At 39.8% G+C, this 11,928-nt stretch overlaps 2 protein-coding genes across 2 annotated transcripts in view; both read right to left on the reverse strand.

Annotated features, from left to right (window-relative positions):
• phyhiplb (phytanoyl-CoA 2-hydroxylase interacting protein-like b) overlaps positions 1-344 on the reverse strand; it is a 24,133-nt gene extending 23,789 nt beyond the window's left edge. The window contains exon 1 of the mRNA XM_015014451.1: positions 235-344. Coding sequence (XP_014869937.1) covers positions 235-268 — 34 coding nt within the window. The 5' untranslated portion in view covers positions 269-344. The remainder of the gene's footprint in view (positions 1-234) is intronic.
• Positions 345-6,331: 5,987 nt separating this feature from the next.
• The window catches only part of bicc1a (BicC family RNA binding protein 1a), a 76,185-nt gene continuing 70,588 nt past the window's right edge, over positions 6,332-11,928 (reverse strand). Inside the window, exons 19-21 of the mRNA XM_015014462.1 lie at positions 11,576-11,739; positions 10,850-10,949; positions 6,332-9,666 (exon numbers count right to left, since the gene is read on the reverse strand). Of these exons, the coding sequence (XP_014869948.1) occupies positions 9,539-9,666; positions 10,850-10,949; positions 11,576-11,739 (392 nt within the window). The 3' untranslated portion in view covers positions 6,332-9,538. The remainder of the gene's footprint in view (positions 9,667-10,849; positions 10,950-11,575; positions 11,740-11,928) is intronic.

Below are 11,928 nucleotides of genomic sequence, written 5' to 3' on the forward strand. Positions count from 1 at the left end.
TTTTTTTTTCAGAAATCTTAGCAACATTTATTCAGAGCAGCATTAGCATTTTGATAGCCAGAGCAAAGTGCTTTGGTTAGCATTGCTGTGGTTCATCAGATAAACGAGTAACATTCATAACTGATTATCAGCATAGAATAAATGACAGCAGCTGAAACAGAAAAAGTAAACAACCAAACAGTACAGTAGCTAAAAACTAACAAAACGCGTAGAGGAACAGAAACCGTAGCTTACCATCCAGGGCCATAGAGAGAGTGTTGCCAGCCATCTGGGAAGCGCTGCTCTGTCATTCAAAGTGGAGAATTCAACTGCCGTTGTCACCGCTATCAACTTTATCACCATGGCGACGCAAAACTTTCCTGTTAAGCGGCATAAAGACATTGAATTCAGAGATGCTGATTGGTCAAATGTTTATTATTCTACCATAGCAACAACACACGATTGGCTACTTAGCTTCTCTTCTTCTCGGCCGCCATCAGCTTCGCCCCAGAAAAGAATTGACAAGAGTCTGACGAGGAAAGCTCATTAAAAGAAAGTCAGTTTGTGGAAAAGTTGTAATTTTTAGGCACACGCTATAAAGGAAAACTCGCTAATACAATATTTAAAAGTCTTAATAGGTCGCCTTTATAAGCCGTCCTCCCCTTTCACGTAAGGGAGGGTGGCACCTTAGCGCCCCCTATCGACCGGCTGCCAACTGTCACGGTCAGACGATAGTTCTGCAGGTGGTTGACTAGAACGTCGTCTGTAGGTTGTACGTCAATTTAAACTACAGTTCAAGGCACTGTAATGGTCTCAGTTGGGCGTCTACTCAGGTTATCCACAGGAAGAGAGACTTCTTAAGACATAAAAGGTCAACTGCCCCACATTTTGCGGTTAAACGGGCTTCAGGCGCCTTGGCCTTGGCTCATCGTTTCACCACTCAAAAAAAAAAAAAAAATGCTGATCATGCTAGAGTCAGTGTTGTCCACACATTCCCTAAAGTGATTTTGCTTCTATGCACTACAGAGGAACACCACAGTGATGCATTGTCACTTTCTATTTATTATGGCTTCTCCCTGTGTCACACAAGGCGATTATCTATTCCACAGACAACGCATTCTGCAGCTGTGGCCTCAACGAGGGAGCTGCAGCACGATGAAATGCATGGGGACTGGTTTTTAGGAGGTCAGGCACTTCATCTCAGCTGATGGGGCTCGTTAAGACGGCATCGTCATCTTAAGTAACTTAACAGAGGGAAAATGAAGCCTTGTACCAATTCCTCGTTTCCACTCGGTCCACGGTAAAGTAGCTGGTGAGCGTTTTCATAGGGCTTCGAGGATTAAGCCCTACAAACAAAACAAAAAAAAAAATCGGGGTTATGTTGGGCAGGTGAATTAAACTCCCGGTAAGCTCCTAATCACTGTGGCATTCAGATGCAGCCTCGCTCAGATTTCATCTGGGCATTGCTGCATCTGGCTCAAATTTCCTGCCTGGGAAATGAAACTCATTAAAAGTGAAGGTCAGTGGCAGGCAGAAGATCCCATCAAACACACAGCCGTCTTTATCTGAGGGGGGAGATGCTGCTTTAGTTCACAGTAGATTCAGACAAAGCAGAATAAATCTTTTTTTTCTTCTCTTTACTCTGCCTCAGTCTTCTTGTTACTTATTACTTTGCAATAAGTACTTATTACTTATTATTTTTGAGTGCCTGCTGTTGTTTTTTTTTTTTTTTTTTTTGTTCAGGAGCAGCAGGGTATGAGGATAATACTGTCCGATTCTAGAGGATTCTTTCCCATCCCGCCTCCATCCATCCTTCCTGTCAGCGCCGCTCTCTCTCCACCCACCCGTACTCCCTCCAGCGAGAGTCATCCTGTGTTAACATCAGTGTTTCCAGTAGGAGCTGCAGGTTCCTCCTGCAGGAGGAACCTGCAGGAGGAAGGAGAGCCACTCCGCGTCCTGCGTAACTCACACCAGGCCAATTCCAACTCCTTCTCCTCCTTCCTTACCAAGCTCGATCTTTTCTCGCACATTTTCTGAGTTTATTTCGCCTCAAAAATGACCATTTAACTTTTTCCCCCCTTCCTTTTCTGCTGCTATGGATCTTCTTTTTGTCTCACAGCAGGCTGTGTTTTGGCTGTCCTCTCTGATTTGTTCACTCTGCTGTGCCTAAAGGCCACATGATGGTAATACTGTCAGACAGATGGACTATTAGCAGGGAGAAAGGTGCAGAAAGATTTTAGGCCAAATAGTAAAATACATTTAAAAGAGCAACCCAGAGATGTGTATTTTAATCTAGAAGCAGGGTGATTTGTATCGCACTGTTTTTACACAAGGTAAATCAAACTCCACTAACAGAAAACAAGGGGACAGGTAGCAAAAAAATAAAATGAAAACAAGCACTGGACTGAAAATAATAGTAGGAATCAAAGCCAGCTAACACATGTAAATAATGAATTCATAAAATAATCAACCTTCATGGAGAAGCTGCAGTTAATGGAGTAAACGATACTCTGATCACATATCTATATGGTTCACACCTCAGTAACGATTTAAAAAATTGATTTAGGTTCATTTATCGTCTTATAGACTATCAGCATGGACATAAAATCTATCCTTTTTCAGAGAGTTAATGCAGGGATTCAGTGGATGGTGTAACTGGATTAAGAATCGATTCTCCAAAAGGTTACTGATTTCTAATTCAGACAAAACGAATAAGGCAATTACTTCCTCAAAAATAAATAACACAAATACCACATAGCAGATAGGGTTAGGGTTGGGGTTAGGGTCTTATTATTGCAAAATAAGATCTGAACTAATTCCATACATTCTTGGATAATCCCAAAAAAACTGTTCCAGCTACCACCGTAATATGTCGATGCCAAAATAAAGTTTGCTTTTGCAAAGTGAAATGGTATTTGGGAATCCATACCAAGTGTCAATTAATCTAATCTTAATTGATTATTACTGCTAAGATGGATCATTTAAGTCTTTTACCTTTATTTTGGATTTTTTTTTTGTTTGGGGGGGCGGGGGGGTCATCACCTGTGCTTCCACATACACAGTGCAGTCGCTACATATCTGTTGTGAAACAGGAAATGGGATAAGAGGCAATGCACGGCGCACAGGGCGCAGCATTTTTCACTGGCAGACAATAACACAACGTCTCCAGGGTTCAATGAGACAAACACATTTGTCTGGCATTTATGGGGCACCAAATGAAGCGTGTCATTGATCTGCAGTGTGCAGACCGAGCTCGGCCGTCGCTTGATTGATGACATTGATGCGCGCCGTTGGCTCTCCGGTGACATTCCGGTTTATCTGCGCTCCGTGCGGGACTCAAATGAAACGCGGCCGGGTACCCGCGTCCTCGGAACAAGTGGTGGGCCACTCATTTTAATCAGCGGAGAAGAATTAAAAGCAGAGCCGCAAAGGTTATTAGGGAAAGACATTTAATTGGGTGCACAACGTCGTAAGAGCCTGGAGGAATTGCTTGACATTCAGTGAAATAATAATGTTTGGTGCAGAGAGTCTTTTGAGAAAGTAAAGTGAAGCTGAAGCAAGAAGCAGATGAAAACAACAACAACAACAAAAAAAAACCCATTTGGTCCAGCATTATTATAAAAACCTAGAAATTAATTACACCAGGTTATGCTTCTATAGGTTTACTCCTTCCCCCTTGTGTTGTTTTTAATGCAGGAAAGACGATCCGACCCAGACTCCCCTACTTGACTGAAATGCTGTTGTAGGACCTTAAGAAGGCTGAGGCGAATATCTCCAATCCTCAAACATGATCAGTGCTTCAAAGGGCCGAGATATTCCACAATAATGTGAAAGACAAATCAAGTCATACTGAAAATGACTACTTCAAGGTAATACGGCTTAACTTGCTTCTACAAGCTAGAATCACATGATTCAGTTACAGCTCTTTTAGTTTGGCATAAAACTGATATTACACTGTTATAAACATGACACAACACCTGTCATGAATATGAAGGCGTCTTTAAAAATGTTTATGACTGCTGTCATGAAGTGGTTTATTGGTAATACTGACACTTTTAATGCATATATGCATTAAAAGATGCATTAAAAGTACTAACTTAGGATTATTTGGTAAATAATTACATTTTTATGCAAAGTTGCATTAAAACTTACATTAAGAGTCAACTTTGCAATGAAAGGGACATTATTTACCGAATGACACTTCATGGCAACAGTTGTAAACATTCATGAAAACTCCTTAATGTCCATGACGGGTGTTAAGTCATGTTTATGCACGACCCTTAAAATAAAGTGCTTCTGGGTCTTTCCTTTTGCTACAACATGGATCAACAATTCGTCTACGGTTTGATTTGCAGAGCTGCTGATTTGGATGTGCAATTAAACATATTCACGAGAAACAAACGCATGTTGAGAAGTTGAACGTCTGACAGTAAATAACCTCGACACCTCTTTACATGGCTTGCAAAGATGCTCATTAGGGAAACAAAAGATGTGGAACAGACGGTGAGCATATTATCCAGTGGAAAGAAGCCAGGGACGAAGAGCTGGTGTCCAAGTCACAGCTCCTGTCATTTACACCTTCCCTGCAGAGGGAAGCTGCCCATGAGAGCAATCTGTGATGTCGTTAAGACTTTGTAGGACTTTAAATAAGGACATCTTAATAATAACAAAAAAACCACACTTCTCTGTAATTTAGCTGTCGTTCACTCTCTGCCTCTCACAATAGAACGTGAAATTAGAATTAGTCATGCAGGGCTCTCAGATTGATTGCCAGTTTATGTTTCTGCCTTGAGAGGGACTATTAGAGATTTCATCTTTGATTAAACAGTTTTTCTCCTGCATATTAAACAAAACATATTTCGTTGGGTAAAATGTGTGCTTAAGAAACTCATCTGGGTTGTGTTATATGCATAAACAACCTATATTTAAACCTGGTATAGCTTTTTTATCTGTTTACCGCATACAGAATTGGCGAAGACACCATAATGAGTGTTTTCTTAGCGCGCCTCCCACGCGTTGACCCTGGGCTTCTCCGCTGTAACAGACCAGTATTTACATCCCGTTGGTGTTACACAAACACGAGGGCGGTCTGCGTTTTTCCTCCCCTCGGCCCAGCACCTGCTTAAATTAATGAGGGGGGAGGAGAAAGCGGGTGACTCAGTGGCTGCCCACAGAACAGAGTCCAGAGGCACCACCTGTTTCTGCAGAGGGCCTGGATGGGACACAAACTCTCCCTCTCTCCACGCCATCTGAACAATAATCTGCTGCCATGACAAGGTTGCCCTGTGGATCACAATTACGAACACATTTTAATTACCATATATATATATTTAAACTCAAAAACACACTCCCATTTAACTGTAAAAAATCACACGATTATTTACTGTCATTACAATGCACTGCAGGAAATACGACTCTCATGAGAAAATATCAAATATTTCACTTTTAGAAATACAAATCCAGACGGTAAAATGTGAGCGACTATTTTTTTATTTTTTTTTTCAGTGCTGTTCCAGATTTCTTTTTAAGTGATAACACTGCCCTCTGGAGGTTTCTTTTTGGAGAACTGCATTTGAAAATGTATTATTTTTGCAAAAGAAAAATTATGAAAGAAGGAACAAACCTGCGATTTCTTTACATCGAACAGACTTTTAATTTTAATGAGTCATTAACACAAATATATATTGTGGAGACCATATAGCTACATGATCTACTGAAGACATTTCCCTTTTTTTTTTGTTTTTTTTGTTTGGTCAGTAACAGGACTCTAAACCTTGAAAATGTAAGGTGGTGTTAGAAGTTCAACTATTAAAAACTGACCTAAACCTGTACTGAGCATGGGATGATTAATAATTACGTTTTCAGGTAAAACCTTTACAGAAAACAGCAGTCCAATTCTGATTTTTTTTTCCATAAATTTATTTCCTTCATATTATTGGAATCTTTGAACATTTTTTTTTTCCCGCTGGATGATTTCTGCTTGTGTCTTTGCTACCGTACAGTTAGAATAACATCAGCATCAACAGATGGCACATGAACAGAGCTTCGGCCTCATGGAAATGTTTTACACGCCATTTCTTTCCAGGAACATTGAAAAGAATTGTACCTTTTCTCGGACCAAGAAAAAAACAAAAAAACAAAAACAGATGTATAAGAAGAAAAAAAGAAATACATAATACATAATTCCTGTAGTGGTTTACATTTACTATAAATGTACCATTTGACTGCAGTACAAAGATTCATTCAAATACATCCCTTTGCGAAGAACAATACAACAAGTCTTAGACATAATTGAGAAAACACTAACAAGGGGAAAGACTTGACAAGCTGGTGATGAACTTGTACTTATTGATTTTTTTTTTTTGATGTTTTTTTTTTTGCTGATTTGCATTCAAGCTGCAGGAACATGAATCAACAGTTCTCTAAACAACACTCACTTGATGAGACGCTGACCCTTGACGCTCCTCTGAGCTACGAGAGGAGACAAAACAAATGTCCGCCGGAGCAGGAAGACGAGTCGCAGCGCCGCGACAGCTCAGATGTACGTACCATGATGAGTCGAGGCGAATCTGCCCTCCCGGGTTTTCCTCTCGGAATACAGAAGCGCACTCTAATTTTATCTCTTCATCACTTCGTAAGACTCGAATGAAACGACAACAAGCAAACAAACAAACAAACAAACAGAAAAACAACAACCTACTGTGGCTGGTCTGCATTAGCAACCATGTCAGAATATTACTCAGTGAAAACGGCTGAAATCAGATGTGACGAGAGTTGAAAAGTAAACAGAAAACAGGCTTGAATCTAAAAGCGTGAATAACTGATCGAGTCCCTTAGTTTCGTTTTGGTCACGGATGGATCGCTGGTTCTTTCCATCTAAATTGAATTCAGATAGATATGTCTGAGGGATTTTATACATTCTACTCTCAATTAAACCAATACAGTTCTCATTCTTCCGTTTTACAATTAATGTACTGCAAATATAAACAAGAACTTTTACAACAAGCCATTTAATTGCACTTGAACATGCTCCGGACGCTGGGAAATGGTGTCTGGATTAAGTCAGAGATATTTTAAGAACATCACAGAAAATAAAATAATATTTCACCAATCCGAGTTAATGAACTGCCGGGAAAAGACGTTTCTCCTCTTCAAAACACATTCCTGAAAATATTACAGGAATACAGAACCGGCAAAGACTCTGATGATAAACATCAGTGCATGCATAATCTTGTTACTTCACTGAAGACTGCTTAACTAGGTTTGTTGGATATAAGATTGACTCCGCCGATAATAGAAAAATCCGGATTTTTGTTTGTTTTTCTCTTAAATCTCAGCCCTTTTAGCAAATTTATTTCTCCATATTTGTGTCTAGCATGAAGTCTAACACTAGACCAGTCCTATTGACTTTTTGAGTGATGCATGATCTATCTGGACGAGGAAGGTCAGACCAAAAATATTAGTGTTATTAACAAAATATCTCCCTGCTGAAAACGACTTATGTACATTGGCACTTATCTCTACAAACACACAGCTTTGCTCTGTTATGAGGTTTTTGCTTTCTCTAAATTAAAAAAAAAAAAAAAAAGAAAAGAAAGAAAAAAAATGGCAAGCAAGTCTTGGCACAGCATCTCACATTCCGGATACAAGCAATATAGTCATGATTTAAAGCACATGGAGCTGACAAATAATGGATGAAATATGCACTATGAGCAAAAAAAACAAAAACAAAAAAAACAAAAAAAAACAAAAAATGGAGAAAAGCGACTGCTGACACGATCAGAAAGAGGACTCTTTCAAGGCTTAGCCTGACCTCACTTTTCTGCTGCTGTGTTATGGCACAGCCATATCATGGCTCCACAGATTTAGGGGGCAGAAACAAGTAAAAAATGCAATAAATGCCAAAAAATTAAAAAATAAAGACAAAAAATAAAATCATAGAAACTCACCATGAACATATAAAAATACATATGTAAACTGATTAACAATAAACATTCCACTCATTCGCCTAAAATAGTAATAAAACTAAACATGAAATCATAATGCGGTAAGAGTACAAAAGATTGAGTTTTGCTTCGTCTAGATATACACAGACAAAGAGGAATATCATTCTACTGACACGCTGAAGACAGCCAATGGTAAAAGGCCACAGGTATTTCCTTTGGGTTGTTTTTTTTGTTTAAAGAGATAGGTCAGGATCTTTGACGTGAGGTTGTAATAAAGAAAAAAAGTTATAAGCGGTTAATATTTTACTTGCGAAAGACAGAAATATCATCCGGTATAAATCTCGATAGCCTGAAAGAAGCCAAAGAAAAAACAGATGTGAAATGATGGAAAACAAATCCGGACTCAAAACCATCACAGCCGTTTCTGAGAACGCCTCTTTATAAACGCTTCGTCTGCGTTGGGTGGTATATTTATACACATGTTTCACACAGGTGATGAAGGATTGGAGGTGGTGTGCCACCGGTAATCTTCCTATGTGAAACGTATACCGAGAGAGGAACATATAGTTTATTTAAGCGTAGTTGTCTTAAATAAAAGGCGAGAGATTAACATAAACACAATTTTAACAGTTGCCTTACTTTTACATCAGACAGTTACTATAAGCTTAAATGCTTTACATGCTCCATTCTCAGCAAATGTTTGCGAAGGAAGATTATTAATGGCGCGCCACCTCCGGTCTTCATTTCCTGTGTAACAAACACTTTTTGGTTTCTGTGCAACAAGGTGTCCAATGGAAACGTGACGACAGTAAAACTTCCATGTTTTCTAAAGTGTAAGAAATCCGGTTTATAGTTAGCTTCAGCTAGGATCAAACATCTGCAATTATTTAAAAAAATGATCTACTCAAGGTCATATTGTAACTGCTTATAGCTTCTTAACAGAACCTCACTTCTCAAATCCTTTGCTAGTCCTTTAAAGTTGGTCGAGTCACTGCTCCGGTGTGGTGACCTACTTTATTTGGTGGAGCCCTAATCTCATTGGCTAAGTGCTTCCTTTTAGTTATTATTATTATTTTTTTTTTTGGTACAAAATGCATCTGTGCTTTCATTCAATAAAAAAAAAAAAGTATAGTTAATATTCCTTCATTGTAAGGAGTAAGGCTCTCACAGGCAAAAATCTAGTAATAAAGTGCATGTCACTGATACAATCGCATAACACGAATGCAGGTAGTATCAATCTGTAAAAGGATTGTACTAATCATTCTGCCTGTTCCTTTGATACAAAACGCGGTGAGAAATACTGGACAGTACCCTTCTTCAGAACCACAACGTCACCCTTCAATAGAAATGCTCTGGAAGGAGCTAACACTGAAACATCCCTTATCTTTAGTTGGCACTTAAGGTACAACTATGGCTTTTTATAAAAATAACTTCTTCTTTTTTTTTTTTACTGCATAATAATGCAACACTTTATAAAAAAAAAAACAAAAAAACAAGGGGAGTGGGGGAGTACACAACCGCAGAAACTTGGGCACCAATGAAAAGAACAAGAAAGAAAGAAAAAAAAAAAGAGCACAGGCGGCTGGTCTTTGTGGACGGTTTCCAGATGAGGCCTACCACCGTCCGCTGACGCTGGCCACTTCGGCGTGAAACTGGCGGGAGAGTCGGCCGCTGGCTCCCCCCTCCAGGAAGGAGGACCTGATGGGTGGCTCAAAAAGCTTCCTTCGGTTCTTGTTTAGTTCTGCGGATTCCAAGACAGAAAAAAAAGAAGAACCACAAACTTTCAACAGAAGCAGAGGCGATAAAAAGGCTCGATTCCTATCGCGGACGTTCTCTCCCCCCCCTTACCTCCCCCCTCTACTGCGAATCAAAGCGCAGAAATAAACACAGCCAGAGAAGTTTGTTGACAATTTTTTCCCCTGGCCTCCGCCGATCAACAGTGACAAGAAAATAAGATTCGAATCACCACAGACTTGCTCGGATCAACAAAAGCCGTCTTTGCGGTCATCTGGTTTTATGTTCAAATAAAAAAAATAAAATAAAATTATGCAAAAACGGCACGATGGCATCCACGACTTGTTCATATGATAGGAGAGTTCGGCTGCTGCCAGCATCAACCTCCACTTTGATTCCTGGAGACAGGCAGCTTGCTGCAGCAGCTCTTTTTTGCTGGCAGGGGAACAGGAAGTTTAAACTCTTTATAAGAAGGAAAATACCAAAAGGATAAGGCAGACAGAACCGTGCATATTTTTGTTTTAAAGGCCTAGACATGGTCAGCGGAGATGAAAGCTGACCATTACTTGGCACTCTAGCCTTTGGAAAACGGCATCATTAATAATCAGATCAGGTCTCCATATTTCCCCTCACTGCCTCACCCTGGATCCACTCTGAAGTTTGTGGATGAAACCTTTGGACAAAAATCCCCTTGACAGGAAGCTCCAGCTCCCACATGCAGCAACAGCTCCGGCTGTTACCACCTCCAAAATATGATGTCAGTAATGAGGTGTGACACAAACCACATTCACGTTAGATGAAGGAGTATAAATCCACTTAGGCTTGTTTGGGGGAAATAACGGGAAACGTGAACAAAAAACAATTAGTCTAGGCAATCTTCAGCAGGTTTAGCTAACAGGATCAGGCTCCAGCTAGCATCAGATGAAACCCAAGAAGTTATTATGGGTTCATCGCCCGACCCGGCAGGTCGCCCTCCTAGCACCGCCCTCCTGCTCCACCCCTCCCCTCCTAATTTACGCCTCCTCACGTGCTTCCCGTCGGCCTCGGCATCGCCGGCGCTCTGTGCAGCACGTGGACCCAATCGGCAGATTTTCAGGATGAGAACCAAGAAAAAGATGAAACATCTCTAGACTAACATTTTAGCTTCAAGGAGACGTCAGTATTTATATGCAAAGTTTCTTCATACACACCCGAAATGGCAAGTAGCATTTTCCTGCGAGCACCAAAGGTGGTGATTCCTAGTTCCTTCAGGTCCTGGTCTGTTAGAGTCAAGAATGTCTGGAGGTCAATCTACAAAAAAAAAAAGGAACCATTAGCAAAAGATAAAATTATATATATATAACAATATATTTTTAACCTCTTATTTGACCAGCATATTCTTGGTATATATATATATATTTGACAGGGATCTGGCAGAGACAAATAATGCAAAATGTGGTAAACCTCTTCACTCGCATTTCTTCTTGATTTTTCTTTTGTGTTATTCTATATATTTCATCAACTTTAGTCCTGATCCTCAAGAATTTGGGAAATCCAGCCATCAGCAAATATACAATAAAGTGTAATGAGGGAATCCTCTTTCCTAGACATAGCTATATTTACAGTTCAAGTTTAAATTTCCACTGTACAGCCGTACTTTTCATTCACCACTTTGAGTGGAGTTTGTTGCTGCATGAGTTTGTATGACGGTGTTCAAACCAACTGAAAAGTAGAATAAAAATTAAATCTACAAAAACAAAAAGCAGATAAAATGTTCAAATTCTGGTGCAAATAAGTAAGTCACCACATGATAAGAACATCATTGCTCAGCATTTTAATTCCTAAAATCGCAGACATTTGGCTGGGTCGAAGCCTTGACAAAGCATAGAAACGATTTTAATAAAACGTGAAACGATGAAACAAGAGAAGCTCTCTACCTCCTGCTGCTGGAAGACGTCGGTGTACTTCCCTAAGCCCAGCTTGCTGAAGAGCTCAGGCAGGTCGGAGCCTTTCAGGGATGAATTCAGGTTGCAGCCGTTGCTGCCGGTTACTGAAGAGATTGAGTCCATGTAGTTGCTGCTGCTGAGGTAATGCTCTGCAGCTGCACAGGCAGCGTTTAGAGCAGCCAAGGAAAAAAAAAAAAAAAAAAAAAAAAAAAAAAAGGAACAGCTTAAGTGGACAAGCAAAACTCAAATCCTGTTTATTTGTCACATTATTGTTAGAACTCATGAAAAAAAAAAAAAAAAAGATGTTGGACGTTCTTGTTTCATTATTATTCAAAGGGTAAATT

This window comes from Poecilia latipinna, unplaced genomic scaffold (assembly GCF_001443285.1).
Source record: "Poecilia latipinna isolate Pla-1442-1.1 unplaced genomic scaffold, P_latipinna-1.0 Scaffold69, whole genome shotgun sequence".
NCBI classification, from domain to species: domain Eukaryota; kingdom Metazoa; phylum Chordata; class Actinopteri; order Cyprinodontiformes; family Poeciliidae; genus Poecilia; species Poecilia latipinna.